Genomic DNA, 20,301 nt, shown 5'->3' on the forward strand with positions numbered 1-20,301 from the left:
TTAATAATGAAATTTGGCCGGGCCTGGTGGCTTACGCCTGTAATCGCAGCACTTTGGGAGGCCGAGGCGGGTGGATCACGAGGTCAAGAGATCGAGACCATCCTGATCAACATTGTGAAACCCTTTCTCTACTAAAAACACAAAAAAATTAGCTGGGCATGGTGGTGCGTGCCTGTAATCCACTCAGGAGGCTGAGGCAGGAGAATTGCCTGAACCCAGGAGGCGGAGGTTGTGGTGAGCCGAGATGGCACCATTGCACTCCAGCCTGGGTAACAAGAGCGAAACTCCGTCTCAAAAAAAAAAAAAAATAATAATAATAATAATGAAATTCACTGATTCTGCTAAATAGTTTATCAGAGCTTCTAATGGGTAGCAATTTTTCTGATTTGAATTTTTCTTCTCCTCTGTTTTTCTCTTTTCTTCCTCCCCTTTGGTTGTTTGAGGGTACTAAAAGTGAAATGGTTATCAAAGGGAACTGGTAGACAGGGTGGAATGATTAATTGAATGGTCTGTATTATAACATTTGGACTCTAGTGTAGACAGGGTGGAATGATGAATTGAATGGTCTGTATTGTAACATTTGGACTCTAGTGATTCTGATCTTCCGTAATTTCTTTTTTTTTTTCCTGCAGCCCCAGCTGTTGTATGTAATTTCTTTTTCTTTTGTAAGTGGATTGATACTTCACTAATTCTTTCCATCCATTGCTAGCTTTCGGATTCTGTGAGTACAAGGAGCCAGAATCTACTCTCCGTGCACTCAGATTATTACATGACCTGCAAATTGGAGAGAAAAAGCTACTCGTTAAAGTTGATGCAAAGACCAAGGCACAGCTGGATGAATGGAAAGCAAAGAAGAAAGCTTCTAATGGGGTATGTTTTCTGTTGTGTTATCTTTTCTTTTTTTTTTAAAATATAAAGATGAGGTTTCAACATGTTGGTCAGGATGGTCTTGAACTCCTGACCTCAGGTGATCCGCCTGCCTTGGCCTCCAAAGTGCTTGGATTATAGGCGTGAGCCACCACGCCTGGCCTGTGTTATCTTTTCTAGGCCGACTTGTGCTCTTTCAGTGTAATGCTTTTCATTATAAATGAATCTAATGTGGGGCTTCACAAGATGATCATGTATGTGCTTGTGGCTTAATTGCAGGAGGGTATTTTATAGTTTGTCGTTATTTGAAGTCTTATCTACCCATAGAGGGTGGATGACTGTTGGTTTGCTTGTTCCAGGTTGGGATGAAAGTTGTAAGGGAGGCTGGACAAGGTTAATTTGCCAGAGAAAACACTGGTACAGACTATTCCAAACAGAGCTAATTCATTAAGGCAGCTTTGTAAGTAAGTACAAACTATATTTCAACCTCCACAGTTTTTTTTTTTTTGTTTTTTTTAAATAAAAGTTGGGGTTTCGCCATGTTGGTCAGGCTGGTCTTGAACTCCCGACCTCAGGTGATCCACCCACCTGGGCCTCCAAAGTGCTTGGATTACAGGTGTGAGCCACCACGCCTGGCCTCAACCTACACAATTTTTATTAGTTGCCCTCTCTTTTAGAAGTACACCGATTCTAAAATGAATGAAAGTCTGATTACTTGCCTTAAGCTGGGGGGCTTTATTCAAGCTATGCTAAGTGAAGCTAAAATAAAGGAAATTGTTGTATGTTGTATTGTAATGTATACATTATTACCCCCTCTCAACAAAGTGAAACATAACTAAAACGAGTATATATTTCCTTTATTTCTCTTCTTAGTTCGTTTTTGGCATCTCATGCTGAACCAATCTAAAATAGATTTATTATTACCTTCGCCCAACGCAGACAAAACCAGAAAATCGCTGTCATCAGATTTTTATTATCTTTCAAAATAGAAACAGCTTTCCACTGGGTGCAGTGGCTCACACCTGTAATCCCAGCACTTGGGGAGGCAGAGGTGGGTGGATCACTGGAGTTTGAGATGGAGTCGTACTTTCTTGCTCAGGCTGGAGTGCAGTGACCTCCTGGGTTAAAGTGATTGTCCTGCCTCAGTCGCTCAAGTAGCTGGGATTACAGGCACCTGCCACCATGCCCAGCTACTGATCTGCCTGCCTCGGCCTCCCAAAGTTCTGGAATCACAGGCCTGAGCCACCGTGCCCAGCCAGCGTTGCCTGTATTTCTAAAACATAAGTATAATTTTATCAAACTTTTGCTTCTTATGTGAGACTCATCCTTAATGGTTTTGGATTTCTTACAGAATAAACCCTCCTATCCTCTCATCCCCACTTTTTTTTTTTTTTGAGACAGTCTTGCTCTGTTGCCCAGGCCAGAGTGCAGTGGCGAAAGCTTGCCTCATTGTAACCTCTACCTCCTGAGTTCAAGCGAGTCTCCTGCTTTGGCCTCCCGAGTAGCTGGGATTATAGCCGCCACCATGCCCGGCTAATTTTTGTGTTTTTAGTAGAGACGGGATTTCTCCATGTTACCTAGGCTGGTCTGGAACTCCTGACCTCAGGTATTCTCCAGCTTTGGCCTCCCAAAGTGCTGGAATTACAGGCGTGAGTCACTGTGCCCGACCATAAAGCCTGTATTTTTAGGATGACATTCAAGGCTTGCTCCAGTCCACCTTTCTAGCTTCCTTCTTCCCTGCCTCTGCACATACTACTGCATGTACCCCTACAGTCTTCCTTTTTGCTTTGCTGGCATCTCATGTCTTTGTTGCCTATCCAAGCTCCCTGTTGAAATTCTATCCATACTTATAATTAACATGTCCCTTGATTCATATAGACTTTGTCGTTTCCTCTTAGATAGAATTAAGTCCTTTGTTCCCATATAAAGCAGATTTTTATAGCTGAATGTGTCTGCTTTTTAGTGTATATTGTTTATATCTCTCTCTTTCACAGCCCCTTGTAACCCTTCTCATTCCCATATCCTCTTTCAACCCCCATCTCTGATTACAAATAGAAAGGGTGATAAGTTTGGGGGGCTGTCTCTTTAATCTTGGACCTCCACAGCACCTAGTATAGTGTCTTGACTAAAGCAAGGATGGAATTTACGTTTATTAACAGTTGCAGTTATGTTGCTTATCTGTGAGTCTTACTGTCCTTGTCCTCACCCTGCTTCATAAGGAAATTATATTTTATTTCAAATCAGCAATATTGCCTGTCACATTACTAAAACTTCAAAACCCAGAAATATTTGCAATAAGAATTTTCAGGTTTGCCTTGTTGTGATAACTGTATACTATTTGAAAGTATGGATTTAATATCTTCAAAGTGTTCCAATTTGCTAGGACTCGCTGTTTTCTTGTGTTTAGTCTTTAGTTTGTGAAGTCATTGAGGTTGTAGCATTTGCAAATGTTATACTTTTTCTGAAAATGAAATCACTGTAATACGTATTTTTACAAATAAGTGCACAATTGTGACTTTGCATTTCTTGCTTGCTTGCTTGCTTTTTTGCATGGGATTTGTGGCATGATCTCTGCTCACTGCAACCTCCTATTCCCAGGCTCCAGTGATTTTCTGCCTCAGCTGGATCTACAGGTGTGCACCACCATACCTGGCTGAGTTTTGTATTTTTTATTGAGATGGGGTTTCACAGTGTTGTCCAGGCTGGCGTTGAACTCCTGGGCTTAAGTGATCCACCTACCTCAACCATCCAAAGTGCTGCGATTAGAGGCAGGAGCCACTGTACCCAGCCTGCGTTTCTTGTATAATCAACATTAGCCAGAGTAACCATACTTTAAATCTGTTGATCTTCAAGAAAAGCAATGTGTGACCAGGTGTGGTGGCTCACACCTTTAATCCCAGCACTTTGGGAGTCTGAGGTTGGAGGATCACCTGAGGTCAGGAGTTTGAGACCAGTGTGGCCAACATGTTGAAACCCTGTCTCTACTAAAAAAGGAAATACAAAAATTAGCTGGATGTGGTGGTGTCCACCTATAATCCCAGCTACTTGGGAGGCTGAGGCAGGAGAATCACTTGAACCCAGAAGGTGCAGGTTACAGTGAGCTGAGATTGTACCACTGCACTCTAACCTTGGTTACGGAGTGAGACTCTGTCTTAAAAAAAAGAAAAAGCTAAGCAGCATGCAGTAAAATCACATAGAATAATTATTTTCAGTAAAATGAAATTAAAATGATTGTCAGATATCACATATGATTTATTATGTGTTTGTTATATGTGTATTGCTAGGTGCCTTTTGGCATCGTGCCTAGAGGTACTTGAAGTCATAGGATAAACATGGCATATTTTCCTAGAGTGTCAATTTTACTCAACAGTATAGGTTAAAAAACCATTCTGTCTGATGTAAAAAATTTTTTTCAAATAACTTAGGCAAATATTACTATATAGTGGAGTAGATTAGAGATTTACCATGTTTTTGTTTTGTTTTTTTAAGGGTAGAGGGGCATGGAGGGAGGGAAGAAAGCCCGAGAGTGAGAGATTGGAGGGACAGGGCTGGGGGTAGGAGGGAAGATGGTAGGAACGAGACTGGTGGCCACCGCCACCCTGATTTTTCTTTCTTTCTTTCTTTTTTCTTGAGACAGAGTTATGCTCTTGTTGCCCAGGCTGGAGTGCAGTGGAGCAATCTTGGCTCACAGCCACCTCCCTCTTTTGGTTTCAGCCAATTCTCCTGCCTCAGCCTTCCAAGTAGCTGGAATTACAGGCATCTGCCACCACACCTGGCTAATTTTGTATTTTTAGTAGAGTTAGTGTTTCTCCATGTTGGTCAAGCTGGTCTCAAACTCCCGACATCAGGTGATCCTCCTGCCTTGGCCTCCTAAAGTGCTGGTATTATAGGCGTGAGCCACCATGCCAGCCATGCTTTTTCAATATAAAAATATGACATGGTGATTGTTTTTTATTCTTGTTCATTGATTAGTTGGAGAAGTTTAGAAAGCTGTTACTTAAGTAGATAGAGGATAGGAGAATGAGACATTCTCCTTTGTGTTGCTTTTTTTAGGCATTTTCCTCTGAGGCAGAAGAGAAAACAATTAGTTCCATATTTCTCATTGACTTAAAAGGAAACATGAGTATGTCTAGGAGAGCAACATATTTTTCATGATCCAGTATTTCCTTTTTAACTTTTTTTTGTCTTTTTTTTTTCCTTTTTATCTGAATTCCTTCCTCATGAATTTTATTTCTTTTTTTTAATGAGACGGGGGTCTTGCTATGTTGCCCAGGTTGGTGTTGAACTCCTGGGCTCAAGCAGTTCTGCTTTGCCCTCCCAAAGTGCTGGGTTTACAGGCATGAGCCACTGGGCCCAGCAGATTCAGAATTTTAAGAGGAATTCTGGGCATGTGTAAGGTGCCTTGTCAAACAACTTGACCTGAGCATTTTAATTTAGGTTTTGCAGAATTTGTAGGAGTAACTTTCTCTCCCTCTTTTTTTTTTTTTTTTTGAGACAGTCTTGTTTTGTCGCCAGGTGCCAGGCTGGAGTGCAGTCAAGCAATCTTGGCTCACTGCAACCTCCACCTCCCAGGTGCAAGCAATTCCCCTGCCTCAGCCTCCCAAGTAGCTGGGACTGCAGGAGGAGTAACTTTTTATTTTTCAGTTTCTTATTGGCCTTTAGTAGTAGAAGTATTCAGTGTAAGGTGACCATGCTGATTTAGTTCATATCTTATTGCTTTCTGGCTGTCCAGCAAAATCCCTGTAGGAGATAGTATAACTGCTTGTGTGTTACAAGTCATGGTTGTTAACCATATATTCAAGAATGGACATTGACAAGTGCAGGAAACAGGTATTTTCTGAAAGAATCTTTTAATAGAGGACAGCTGCTCCAGGTAAACATCTTTGTCTGGAAATTAGTCTGGTTGAGTCTACATTTTCTCAAAACAAAGAACTCCGCATTTGCTTGAGGTTTTTTTTTTTTTTTTTTTTTTTGAGATGGAGTTTCACTCTGGTTACCCAGGCTGGAGTGCAATGGCATGATCTCGGGTCACCGCAACCTCCACCTTCTGGGTTCAAGCAATTCTCCTACCTCAGCCTCCCGAGTAGCTGGGACTACAGGCGCGCACCACCACACCCAGCTAATTTTTGTATTTTTAGTAGAGATGGGGCTTCACCTTGTTGACCAGGATGGTCTCGATCTCTTGACCTCGTGATCCACCCACCTTGGCCTCCCAAAGTGCTGGGATTACAGGCTTGAGCCACCGTGCCTGGCCTATTTTTTTTTTTTTTTTTTTTTTGTATTTTTACTAGAGAAGGGGTTTCACCATGTTGGCCAAGCTAGTTTTAAAAACTCCTGATGTCAGGTGAACCACCCACCTCGGACTCCCTGTAATCTCTGGGATTACAGGTGTACCCAGCCATCTGGTTTCTGAAGTACAAGGCAAAAAATAGGAAATCTGAAAATCATATATGGCCTATGCCCCCTAGGATACAGCTTTAGATGAAACTTGCCAGTCTGTGGAGTGGTCTTTCTAACCTGATTATCTACCATGATCGGGTTATTTTTTGTTTCTTTTTTGTTTTTGTTTTTGAGATAGTATCTTGTTGCCCTGGCTGGAGTGCAGTGGCATGATCTCGGCTGACTGCAACCTCTGCCCCCCAGGTTCAAGCAATTATCCTGCCTCAGCCTCCTGAGTAGCTGGGACTATAGGTACATGCCACCACGCGTGGCTAATTTTTGTATTTTAGTAGAGATGGGGTTTCACCATGTTGCCCAGGCTGGTTGAGAACTGAGCTCAGACAGTCTGCCTACTTGGGTTTCCCACAGTGCTGGGATTACAGGCATGAACCACTGCACCCAGCCTATTTTTGCTTTTTTTTGGTTTGTTTGTTTAATATTAGTAATCAGTTAAGTGTTGGGTTAATAAACTTTTCTTCTAAAAATGTGAATGAGTTAATTCCAAATGCTTTCTAATTCAGGTAAAATAGCCATATTGATAATTAAATTTTCATTTACAGTAGAAACAAAAATCTAGGGGCTATAAGGATTTTTATATAAGTAGGCCTTTGGAATTATAACTGTACTTTTATCCCTGTATTTAGAAAAGTGTAGAGATGTGAATGGCTGAGGGAAAGGAATTCAGAATATAGCGGACATGCTAACAACAGACCAGCTGCTTTGTAATAAGGTGTGTTTTTATATATTGAGTTTAGGTCTCAACATGCAGGTGTTATGGTTTGAAATAACCCTGTATGCTTCAAGATAGGAGGTTTCAGTGCCAGGGTTCTGGAGGGCCAGCTCATTTAAAACCTTCAGAGAAGCAATTATTTTTATATGTTTGTTAAGACAGAATCTTGCTCTGTCACACAGGCTGGCAGTGCAGTGGTAATCATAGTTCACTGCAGCCTTGAATTCCTGGGCTCAAGTGATCCTCCCACCTCAGCCTCTCTAGTAGCTGGGACTACAGGTGTGAGCCACCACACTCAGCTAGTTATTTTATTTTTATTTTTTACTAGAGACAAGGGCTTGCTGTGTTGCCTAGGGTGGTCTTAAACTCCTGGCCTGAAGCGATCTGCTTGTCATGGCCTCCCAAAGTGTTGGAATTACAGTTGGGAGTCAGTGCACTTGGCCCACAATATAATAACAAAGGAACATAACACCATAATTGTAGCTTGCTATATTGTTGGTAAATAATTCTAATAGTTCTCATTATAGTCCTTGGGTAAATCATCTCCTTTATCCAAGATGCTAAGTACAAAGTTCACTACAAAGAAGATTGGATGAAGAGACAGGTTTGAGAAAGTAAGAAACTTAGAGGGGTTAGTTTATAATAACACATAATGCCTTACATTGAAGTTATTTGTGTCATCCATAACCCATCTCTTACTCTGTAGTGGTATAGCTTGAGGAGAAGAGAGCATTTTTCAGTTTGAATTTTATTCCATCTAAGTGCAGGCTCTTTCTCACAGTATGCTCTTAAGAATTTGTTGAGCAGCAGGCCGGGCGCGATGGATCATGCCTGTAATCCCAGCACTTTGGGAGGCCGAGGCGGGTGGATCACGAGGTCAAGAGATCGAGACCATCCTGGTTAACATGGTGAAACCCCGTCTCTACTAAAAATACACAAAAATTAGCTGGGCATGATGACGCATGCCTGTAATCCCAGCTACTCAGCAGGCTGAGGCAGGAGAATTGCCTTGAGCCCAGGAGGCAGAGATTGCGGTGAGCTGAGATCGCGCCATTACACTCCAGCCTGGGTAACAAGAGCGAAACTCTGTCTCAAAAAAAAAAAAAAAAAGAATTTGTTGAGCAAATTAATTTAAGAAATAAATGTTTGTTGAATATATATCCATTAATACAGCTTTTAAATGCTGGTGGTCAAGTTATAAAGTTACTGCTAAGTTAAATTGTTAAGGAGTCACAAGGCATGAAACTCACCTTGAGTAGAGTTGCATGCATTATGACCAAGAGCTAGGCATGTATGTGCATGCGCATAAACATGGTTCTTGTAGTATCTGAAAATGTGCACAGTGTATGTTTACCAAGTAAGTTGTTAAAACCTTTGGGGCATGCACAAGAATTAGTAGCACATTAGAAGCCAATAATTTTTCCCCACAAAGAGGGAACAATCTAGACTTCTTAGAGAATTATTAATAAAGTCCTACAAATAGTTTCTTTGGTTCCTTCTTAATGTTGTAAGCGTATAGTTTCTATAAGTGGTATTAATGCACTATAAGAACTTACAGAAGGCAAATGGGAAGTAAGCTATCATTTCAGCCCCTAAACTCCCAATTCTTGCGTTTTTGTATATTTAGCAATCTGATGTTTTTGTTTGTTTAGCCTACATGTAATTTTGCTTATTCTCTGCAGTAGCTATCACAATGTATTTAAAATTGTATTTTGCTTTTACTGCATAACTGAATTTTCTACTGATTCATATATATTTAAAAGAATTAACTATTACATACAGTTATTTAGTAATTGCTATTTGTGTATCTGTTGAGCAGAACAGTCTGAAAAATTGTGAATGCTTTGCTAATGTGTTGTATAGTGTGCTAGTCCTGAAATTTAAGGGCCAGGGTGTTTTAGCTATTAAGAAAGAAAATGAAAATGAACTAGTATCTCAGGAAAACTGAAATAAAATAAATGAAGCTTAGTTTTCTGATGTTAAGAACAAAACCATCTCCATGTTTAATAGGACTACAGAGATGTTTTTGAGAAAACATGTTTGTTTATTAACTCTTCTTGTAGAACGATTTTTATTTTCCTGCTTGATTTTTCTTTCCCCTGAATTTGCTGTTTTGTTTTAGAATGCAAGGCCAGAAACTGTCACTAATGATGATGAGGAAGCCTTGGATGAAGAAACAAAGAGGAGAGATCAGATGATTAAAGGGGCCATTGAAGTTTTAATACGTGAATACTCCAGTGAGCTAAATGCCCCCTCACAGGAATCTGATTCTCACCCCAGGAAGAAGAAGAAGGAAAAGAAGGAGGACGTATGTGTTCTGACAACATATCATTTCTACAGTTTGTTTTTTATGATACCACTCTTAAGCCCTGATCCATGTCAGAATTTGAAGGGAAAGCAGAATAAATAGGATTTATTAAATAAGTAGCAGTATACAGATTGAAAGAAAATGTTTGATTCTCTTAAACTCATTTTTTTAGGGGGATAAACTTAGAGAAATTACAAGGACCATTAGTTTTAAAATATTGGAAGTATTTTATATGGCATCAGAAAGTATTACAGGCCAGGCATGGTGGCTCATGCCTGTAATCCCAGCATTTGGGAGGCCGAGGTGGGTGGATCACCGGAGGTCAGAAGTTTGTGAACAGCCTTGCCAATGCAGTAGAACCCCGTCTCTACTAAAAATACAGAGATGAGCCAGGCGCAGTGGCCTGCACCTGAAATCCTAGCTTCTCAGGAGGCTGAGACAGGAAAATTGCTTGAACCCAGGAGGTGGAGGTTGCAGTGAGCCAAGATTGTGCCATTGCATTCCAGCCTGGGTGACAGAGTGAAATTATATCTCAAAAAATATATGTGTTCATCAGGGCTGGGCGCGGTGGCTCAAGCCTGTAATCCCAGCACTTTGGGAGGCCGAGGCAGGTGGATCACGGGGTCAAGAGATCGAGACCATCCTGGTCAACATGGTGAAATCCCGTCTCTACTAAAAATACAAAAAATTAGCTGGGCATGGTGGCGCGTGCCTGTAATCCCAGCTACTCAGGAGGCTGAGGTTGCGGTGAGCCGAGATCGCGCCGTTGCACTCCAGCCTGGGTAACGAGCGAAACTCCATCTCAAAAAAAAAAAGTTCATATATTTCTTTAATAATATACTTTATTACATATAATAAAGTATATATAATTGTATGTAATAAAGTATATTATTAAAGAAATATAAATTATATATAATGAAGTATATTATTAAAGCAATTTATGTGTATGTATATAGTGAGACTTCTGCATGTGAGTTCTACGTAATATGGATTCACATTGAAAATATTAGGGGGAAATATAAAAAATAGCAATACAATAAAAAAATGCAGTTTAGTGAATATTTACATCGTGTTTATGTTCTATGGGGCATTATATGTAATCTATAGATGTTTTAAAGTATGTGGGAGAATTTGCATAGGTTATATGAGATGTTTTAAAGTATATGGGAGAATGTGCATAGGTTATATGCCATTGTTTATAAGGAACTTAACCATTTGTGGATTTTGGTATATGTGGGGGCTCCTGGAATCAATTCCCTCAGACACCAAGGAATCAACCTCTCTCTCTCTCTCTGTCTGTCTCTCTCTCTCTCTCTGTCTCTCTCTGTCTCTCTCTCTCTCTCTCTCACACACACACACACACACACACACACGCACGCACACGATATAGGAGGTTTCTATATACTGGGATTTCTATATACTATAAACTAGGTTTATATATACTAAAAACTAGGATTCTGTAAAATATGTACACATACACACACGATATGTATAGTATAATATATGTATAATATACATATATAAAACTTCCAACGCCTGGGCTCAAGTGATCCTCCTGCCTGAGCCTCCTAAAGTGCCAGGATTACAGTCTGAGCCACTGCGCCCAGCCCTTAATTTTACTTTGTTTTCCTGTGGTTGTTATGTCTCCACTATAAGCAAGAAACCAGATCTCATTCACTGAAGATTTCCACCCACTCTTGATTTTTTAGCTGCCATTTCTTTAGAAACTATGTTGCATTCCCCTCCCTGAACAATAACGGTATTGAACATCAAACTGGACATTTCTGAAAGAGCAGTACAATTTGAAATATTCCTCCTCAGTGAATTGATTGTTATCTCTTTGTCACCCTAAACTAATTGAACTGTGGGCAGTCCAGGTTGAAAGAAAAGGTTTGGTTTTCTTACACTTATTTCCTTTGGCTAAACTTAGATAAGTTTTAGGAAATAGTATTTTAAAAATGTTGGAAGAAGGCTGGGTGCAGTGGCTCACGCCTGTAATCCCAGCACTTTGGGAGGCTGAGGTGGTTGGATCTCGAGGTCAAGAAATCAAGACCATTCTGGCCATAGTGAAACCCTGTCTCTACTCAAATACAAAATGTTAGCCAGGCATGGTGGCACGCACCTGTAGTTCCAGCTACTCAGGTGACTGAGGCAGGGGAATCACTTGAACCCAGGAGCCGAGATCACGCCACTGCACTTCAGCCTGGTGACAGAGCGACAAAAAGAAAAAAAATACTGGAAGAAGCCAGGAGTGGTGGCTGACACATGTAGTCCCAGCAATTTGGGAGGCTGAGGCTGGAGGATTACTGGAGCCCGTAAGCTTGGTTTAGCCTGCACCAGAGTAAGAAAAAGAAATCCCACTGGGCATGGTGGCTCATGCCTTTAATTCTAGCACTTTAGGAGGCTGCTGCAGGTGGATCACTTGAGTTCAAGAGTTCAAGGCCAGCTTGGCCAACATGGTGAAACCCTGTCTCAACTAGAAATACAAAAATTAGCTGGGCATGGTGGCGGGCGCCTGTAATCCCAGCTACTTGGGAGGCTGAGGCAGGAGAATCAGTTGAGCCCTGGAGCGGGAGGTTGCAGTGAGCCAAGATCGCATCACTTCACTCCAGCCTGGGTGAAAGAGCAAGATGTGTTCTCAAAAATAAATTAATTAATATAACAAAAAAATTTCTCCAAAATATTTTTGTTTTGTTTTATTTATTTTTTTTGAAACAGGGTCTCGCTCTGTCACCCAGACTGGAGTACAGTAGTGTAGTCAGGCTCACTGTAGCCTTGAATACCCAGCCTAAAGTGATCCTTCTGCCTTAGCCTCCTGAGAAGCTGGGACTATAGGCGTGTGCCACCATACCCAGCTAATTCTTGTATTTTTTGTAGAGATGGGGTTTCACCATGTTGCCCAAGTTGGTGTCGAACTCTTGGACTCAAATGATCTGCCTGTTTCAGCCTTCCAAAGTGCTGGGACTATGAGTGTGTGCCACTGCACCTGGCTTAACATGTTTTATATGCATGCATTATGTCATAAAAAAGTACTACACAGTATATATATTATAACTAGTTATGAAGGGATCGTTACCGTTTACATAATTTTACAGTTCAGTACCTTTTCAGCCATCTTCAGTTTTCTTTGTGGCTAAATACATTTTTATTATTGGGCAGGTATTTCCTCATTTGGTCATAGAACTTTTCTAATGAGGTGTATTCTATTAGGAATGGTAATTGGTAGGGTCAGTAAGGAGTAGGGTTATTGAGGCCTATAGAGTTTGTTCTTCCTCTTTCTTCATTAATGGGAAAGGAGAAAAATAACTAAACATAATTATTTGATATGGATTGGGAGGAGATAATTAAATCTTCCTATGTGGCAGGAGTTGTGAGTAAATATTGTTGGTATGATTAGAAAGCGCTGCTACTATGAGATCACCTTCTGTATTTCCATTGTTTGGGGTGTTGGAGTCTCCAGAGAGGAGGCGGTGTGTGATCAGATTTATTGTAAAGAGAGTGAAATCACTTTTACTCTCAAGTAATTTGAAATCGAGAAAGCATCACAGAAGTACCGTATTGTTCACATCACAAATGTATAGGGCAATGCTTTGTAGAGTAGTATGAGCTCTGTTTTTCTTTTTTAAAAAAATTCTTGGTGGATTTTTTCGCAGATTTTCCGCAGATTTCCAGTGGCCCCGCTGATCCCTTATCCACTCATCACTAAGGTTCGTTTACATTGTAGGTTTGACAATACTTGTAATTACTGCTGATTGTTGATTTGTCATTCTTGTCTTTGATTTTTCACTATTTAACTTCAGATGGTTAGATTTGTTATTGTGGATGTTCTGTTTATTTATTCATTAAGGCCTTACAGAATGTCTAACTTTTAACTTTTTATATTGATGTGGGTTGATCTTTATTCATTCCCTCCTTTGCTCATTTTCTTTTAGGAGGATATAAATGCTATAGAAATGGAAGAAGACAAAAGAGACCTGATATCTCGAGAGATCAGCAAATTCAGAGACACACATAAGGTAGTATTCTTGTTTTTTCACTTAGTACCAATCTAGACTTTTTACAGAATCCAAAGCAAAGAGACAAAAAAATCAACCTTAAATTAGAATATAATTGTAAATGCTTTTTATAGGTTTAATTGATATTTAGATAGAAAAAAAGAAACAGAAGACCAATACCATATTAAAGTGGTACTTGACATATTGTGCTTAGATTTTTCAGTTACTAACTATTCTGCAGTCATCTCACTTTAATATGCATAGAAGCTAATTTTATTTTTAGATTTCAACATAAACATCAAGGTCAGACTTAAATTAGATTCAGTGGGCAGCAGGATAACATACACTAGTGTTTTTCTGGGGGCAGTTATTTAACTTAATCTGAGGAAAACCTTTTCTTTAGAGCTGAGATTAAAATTTACAATTTATATTTGTATAGATTTAAGTTGAGTGGGGGAGATATTAAAAAGTAGGTCAGTGGTTACCAGACTTACCAAATTTTAGATGCATGGAAGAACTGTAAATTCCCATAAAGCTAATCTATTCATTGACCCCCACCATTATGATAGAGATCATATGGTGACTAATGCAAGATGAAACTCTCAGCTTGGAAAGTAACAAGGAATAGGATGTAAGTATGAGCTTCTGTTTTTTATTATATTTATGGATGCCCCCTCAGAAAAATATGCAAAGGGGTAACTGGCTTGGAAATGGGTGTTTATGCCTAGTAAATCCCACTCACGAGTTTTGCCTATTTGAAGCTTCTCTCAATGACAGTGCATCTGTGAATGTTCGCTGGTGTTGAAAATGATGCTTTTGGACGGTGCAATGCAAACACTGCATGAAATGTATTTTGATGTTAGAGGTAATAAGGTGTTGCTGATTCTTACTGATAGACTGAGAGATCTTTACTCAGTGTAATGTTAAATGTTCATTTTCTGTTTTATTCTTACATTTTCCCATTGCTTTCAAAATCTCAAATTCACATATAATGCCAATGAACACATATTATCCAGATGCCCAGCCCTCACTCACATACACAGTGCTTTTTCAAGAATTAAATGTGTCTAAAAGCACAAACAATTCTCCCAAAATTAATTTTGAGAGTTGAAAAAAGGTGGTCTGTGGGAAATCACTTTAGATGAATCATTTTGGTTAGGTATAATACTGAAATTCAGGACTGAGTAAGCTTAAAAATGGTATATGATTGTGTGTGTGGTTTACCCCCTTTTTGTTTTTATTTATTTGTTAAACTCTGTCATGTTATTGGTAAATGATGAGAAAATCACGTTTTAAGAAAAATTTAAAAATATATTTGCTTTAAAGTTTGAGAATCTGTTCGGCATTTCACTGCCTTAGTATTATTCAGTGGAGGAAATGTTTTGAATTTTCAGAATGTCTTTTAAAAATAAAAAGAAATCAAAATGAAAAACCAAAAAGTTTTTTTTTTTTTTTTTAAATTGGGTGGTTTGGCTAAAAGGGTTGTTTGAAACTCCAGTAACAAAAAATGAGCTCAGTGAACCTTTGCATGTTTTGGTATGAGTTTATTAAATAACCACAGACTGTCAGGGTATCAGCGTGGCAGGGGGCGTCCATTTACAGCACGGATGAGTCTGAAGAGAGAATAAGGTAAGATTTATGATTTTTTAATCTGTCCTTTTTCCTTCATTACTTTCTTACATAATTTTAGATTCGCCTCACTTCCTTTCTCCAGTCTTTAAAAATATACATGTATATGTTTACATGTATTACATATATTTATATATGTGTGTGTGTGTGTGTGTGTGTATATAAAATATGTAAACTTTTAGGAAACATTTAATATGGACTGGATTCACTCACTTTTTCATTACTTAGAACCAAACTTTTGAAATGAGTTCTGAAACAAATGGTTATTTATATAACTGAATATAAGTAGCACAGTGAAATAAGAATTAAAAATTGAGGAATTCTACAAGAAAAATTAATATTGGAACAGCTAAAATATTCTGTAAGTATCTATTTCAGAAATAAACAAATTTCTTTATAAGTGTATGCCATTGAGGTAAGTTTTATATAGTCTAGCCTCATTTTACAATATAAATTTTTATATTCATTAGAACTGTTTCAGAAATGAGATTTTCCCCCTTTAATAGCTGTCAGTTTCTGTCTTCTTTCTATCATTTCTCATTTCATTCCTTTGTAATTTCAATGTATTCAGTTTTGGCTTTGCCTGCATTCTACTACTTTGATATAGAGCGGCACAGCAACTGAATATATTGCTCATACATTAGCTTCTCTTTCATAATCTGCTATCAGTTCTCTGATCCATGAGGAAGAGAAAAAGAGTATCTGACAGGTAAGATTGCTTTTTAAAGTTGTTTTAAATGCATTACATGACTGAGAAAAGAAAAATGCACATTTTATTGTTGCAGTTTAAATTTCATATTGGTGAAACTAAACATGAAACAAAAGGGATAAATGTGTTTTGTTGTTGTACCTGTTTGGGATATTTTTTTCTGAGTTTGTGTAGAAACCGTGTGGTACACTGGTAATCTTGTCAGGGTACAAACTTGGTCTGACTTTGTTATTTGGTTTATTTGTGAACCATGTACTTGCTCTTCCTCCCAGAAACATAGCTTGTAGGGAAGGTTAATCCAGTGTTGGCGATCCATGTCCTAGCACAGCATCTGTAAGTTAATGCACAATCGTTCCTTCCAAGGATGGATTTATCATTGTAAATATATTTTTATTGTCTTACAGGCATAATGGGTATAAGTATATTGCTTTTAAATATTTTAAATGAAACTATTACAGTTACATATATTTTGCTTGAAGTGAGTGATTTTCAAACTTTTTGTATTGTGTGGGCTGTCCATCTTGTAATGGTGGGAGTAAATGTTTCCACAGATAATAAGGCAGTTCTTGGTTGAATTCAGCTTGTGTTTCTTTTGGAGGGTGGGCAAATCGGAGGGCAGAGATTATTTAGTTGGATTATGGGTATTCTGCACCACCTGCCCTTTGAAACCCTCAACTTTAGGTAATATGCAGTCTGGGGTTATAATTAGTATTAATTAATTTGTGGCTTTACAGAAATCCATAATGGACAGAGTTGAGTTTTACCCAAGTGATTGTATTTATAGAAAATATTTTGAACCACTTTCTTCATGGTCATTTTAGTTAGTACATAGTCATTGAGTGGCCAGCCACACCTGACACGATCTCCCAGCATCCAAGATTGGAGATTCCTGGTCTGTGTAGAGTATATGGTTTTGCACGAAATCTTTCTAGTCTTGTGATTGCTTCAGTTTAATTTGTCACATAAAACCACAAGTATTTAATATTAATATATCAGTGGTTTGGTGTTTTTGTTCCCAGTATTGGGGATTGCGCCGGGAAATATCTGAATACTGGAGCTACAGAGTTAACTCTAAAAGTGCTTTTATTGGTTTCTAGAAACTGGAAGAAGAGAAAGGCAAAAAGGAAAAAGAAAGACAGGAAATTGAGAAAGAACGGAGAGAAAGAGAGAGGGAGCGTGAAAGGGAACGAGAAAGGCGAGAACGGGAACGAGAAAGGGAAAGAGAACGTGAACGAGAAAAGGAGAAGGAACGGGAGCGGGAACGAGAACGGGATAGGGACCGTGACCGGACAAAAGAGAGAGACCGAGATCGGGATCGAGAGAGAGATCGTGACCGGGATCGAGAAAGGAGCTCAGATCGTAATAAGGATCGAAGTCGATCAAGGTAAGGCTTTACAGAAGTCACTGTTTCCTGATAGCTTTAATAGAACTACCAGGTAGTCTTCCAGAGTACCATTTGCATTCATGAAATGAGAGAATCTTTTTGTGTGTGAGACATTCTTACTCTGTCATATAGGCTGGAGTACAGTGGCAAACCTTGGCTCACTGCAGTCTCTGCCTCCTGGGTTCAGGTGATTCTTATTGCTCAGCCTCTCAAGTAGCTGGGATTACAGGTTTGTGCCACCATGCCCAGCTAATTTTTTTGCATTTTTGGTAGAGATGGGGATTTACAATATTGATTAGCCTGGTTTCGAACTCCCAGCCCCAAGTGATCCTCCTGCCTCAGCCTCTCAAAGTGCTGGGATTATAGGCGTGAGCCACTCTGCTCAGCCTGAGAATTTTTTTAAAGACAACATGTCTTTGTCTCTCTCTCTCTCTCTCTCTCTCTCTCTCTCTCTCTCTCTCTCTCTCACACACACACACACACACACACACACACACACACACACACACAATGGGTGAAAGTAATAATTTTCAGCTCTGGTTAATTTCTGAAGCCACTTTTTTTTAAGAAACACAGTGGCCACTCAGTTTTCTGGGCAGGCATGACTCCCTGCTGTCTCCTGGGTCCGTGGACATTTTTTTAGTTGCTCTTTAGTTGAAGTTCTGTATACTGAAACATCAGCTCTAGCACCACATCCTTTCAGCCACTAGCATGTTTACTTGGTTTTGTAGCTCACTGCACTTCCATAGCTTAACCTTTCTGTCTATATATTTACTGTCTACGTCTGGCTCTTTTATTCTTTGGAAGTTTTCTTTTTTTTAATGTTTTTTTTGGAGACGGAGTTTCACTCTTGTTACCCAGGCTGGAGTGCAATGGCGCCATCTCGGCTCACTGCAACCTCCGCCTCCTGGCTTCAGGCAATTCCCCTGTCTCAGCCTCCTGAGGTGGGATTACAGGCACGTGCCACCATGCCCAGCTAATATTTTGTATTTTTAGTAGAGATGGGGTTTCACCATGTTGACCAGGATGGTCTGGATCTCGTGACCTCGTGATCCACCCACCTCAGCCTCCCAAAGTGCTGGGATTACAGGCTTGAGCCACTGTGCCCAGCCAGTTTTATTTTTTATATAAAAATTTTTGTGAATTCTTTTTTTCTGAGACAAGGTGTTGCTCTGTGATCCAGCGGTGAAGTGTTGCCTAACTGCAACCTTTACCTCCCAGGCTCAAGCAGTCCTCCTGCCTCAACCTGCTGAGTAGTTGGGATTATAGGCGTGCCCCACCAAGCCCAGCTAATTTTGTACTTTTAGGAGACATAGGATATTTCCATGTTGGTCAAGCTGATCTTGAACTGACCTCAGGTGATCCCGCCTCAGCCTCCCAAAGTGGTGGGATTACAGGCATGAGCCACCGCGCCCAGCCTTTTTTTTTTTTTTGAGCATGCTCTGTTGCATAGGCTGGAGTGCAGTGATACAATCATAAATCACTGTACGCTAGAATTCCTGGGTTTAGGGGATCTTCCTACATCAGCCTCTGGAGTAGCTAGGACTACAGGCACATGCCAGCATGCTTCCTGGCCTCAAGCAAGCCTCCTGCCTTCAGCTTCTCAGAATGCTGGGATTAGATGTTATCACTTTTTTGAGATAGACTCTAGCTCTGTCACCTGGGCAAGAGGGCAATGGCACAATCTTGGCTCACCACAACCTCTGCCTGCCAGGTTCAAGTGATTCTCTTGCCTCAGCTTCCTGAGTAGCTGGGATTACAGGTGCCCGCCACCACACCTAGCAAATTTTTTTTGTATTTTTAGTAGAGATGGGGTTTCACTGCATTGGCCAAGCTGGTCTCAAACTCCTGACCTTGTGATCCGCTTGCCTCACTCTCCCAAAGTGCTGGGATTACAAACATGAGCAACTGTGCCTGGCCTAGATTTTATCACTCTTATTTTTAAATATTGGAGAAGGTTCAGTGCTGATACTTGTAAGTTCTGACTTACCCATGCAGCATGTCAAAATTCTGTTTTCCGTGTTTGCCAGCACTTACTCCTTGATCACTGGTAAGGTAAACTATCTCTTAACGAATTCATTAGTCCTTCATGTTTCTTTTGGGAATTAATAGTTTTCCTTTTTTCTGTTTTACACCATCATGTGATTGACTAATATTCCAGCATATGATGGGCATTAACTAATCATTCATTTGAATGACGTAACTGTTTTATATTCAGGATGTGTTTATTTTCGGACATACCAGTAAGCTTTAACACCGACATTAGAATGAATGCAGTTTAGGATTTGGGGCTGGAATTGTGTCTTGCTGATGTGTGTAGAGGAGGTTATATAGTTCTGTGGAAATCAAGTGCTAGATTCTGGTCTGTGACATTTATATTATTTCATAATATATGTTGACCTCCTTTCCTTTGGTCTTGAAAACAGTAGACTGACGGATTTGTAAAATCTTGTGTTTGCATTAGAGAAAAAAGTAGAGATCGTGAAAGGGAACGAGAGCGGGAAAGAGAGAGAGAGAGAGAACGAGAGCGAGAACGAGAACGGGAGCGAGAGAGAGAGCGAGAGAGGGAACGGGAGCGAGAAAGAGAAAAAGACAAAAAACGGGACCGAGAAGAAGATGAAGAAGATGCATATGAACGAAGAAAACTTGAAAGAAAACTCCGAGAGAAAGAAGCTGCTTATCAAGAGGTAAATTGAGCAAATGCTTTTATTCTTAAAGCTTGATATCCCTTAATAGGTTAATAAAAATTTATAGAATACTATATATAAAATTTAAAACTTTGAAAATTTACTTTTTTTAGCGCCTTAAGAATTGGGAAATTAGAGAACGAAAGAAAACCCGGGAATATGAGAAAGAAGCTGAAAGAGAAGAAGAAAGAAGAAGAGAAATGGTAAGATTCTGAACTAAAATAAGTGATTTTTCATGTACAAAATTAGATTAGATTTTTTTTTTTTGAGATGGAGTTTTGTTCTTGTTACCCAGGCTAGAATGCATTGTCTTTTCAAAGTGCTGGGATGACAGGCATGAGCCACCTCGCCTGGCCTAGATTATATCATTATTGCTAACTACAAGCAACTTAATAATTGAAATGCACAAGTGTCTCTGTTCATGAATAATTTAATTTTTACGTATTTTGAGCAATTTGAAGCCAATTTAAGTACACCAAATATTTTTTCCTCTCAAATTTTTGCTGCACTTATCTTTCTGTATATTATCAAAATAAATTTGTCATTTAGTAAT

The 20,301-nt window shown here is 39.5% G+C and overlaps 1 protein-coding gene across 2 annotated transcripts in view; it reads left to right on the forward strand.

The window, feature by feature from the left end:
• The window catches only part of RBM25 (RNA binding motif protein 25), a 61,429-nt gene that overhangs the window by 24,128 nt on the left and 17,000 nt on the right, over window positions 1–20,301 (forward strand). For both annotated transcript variants that reach the window (XR_013521369.1, XM_002754083.6), the window contains exons 6-12: window positions 710–870; window positions 9,159–9,344; window positions 12,998–13,051; window positions 13,277–13,360; window positions 16,775–17,061; window positions 19,526–19,748; window positions 19,862–19,951. Coding sequence is in view for 1 of the 2 variants with exons in the window: in XM_002754083.6 (XP_002754129.1) it covers window positions 710–870; window positions 9,159–9,344; window positions 12,998–13,051; window positions 13,277–13,360; window positions 16,775–17,061; window positions 19,526–19,748; window positions 19,862–19,951 (1,085 nt within the window). In the remaining variant the exon portion in view is untranslated. The remainder of the gene's footprint in view (window positions 1–709; window positions 871–9,158; window positions 9,345–12,997; window positions 13,052–13,276; window positions 13,361–16,774; window positions 17,062–19,525; window positions 19,749–19,861; window positions 19,952–20,301) is intronic.

Source organism: Callithrix jacchus, chromosome 8 (assembly GCF_049354715.1).
Source record: "Callithrix jacchus isolate 240 chromosome 8, calJac240_pri, whole genome shotgun sequence".
Taxonomy (NCBI): Eukaryota; Metazoa; Chordata; class Mammalia; order Primates; family Cebidae; genus Callithrix; species Callithrix jacchus.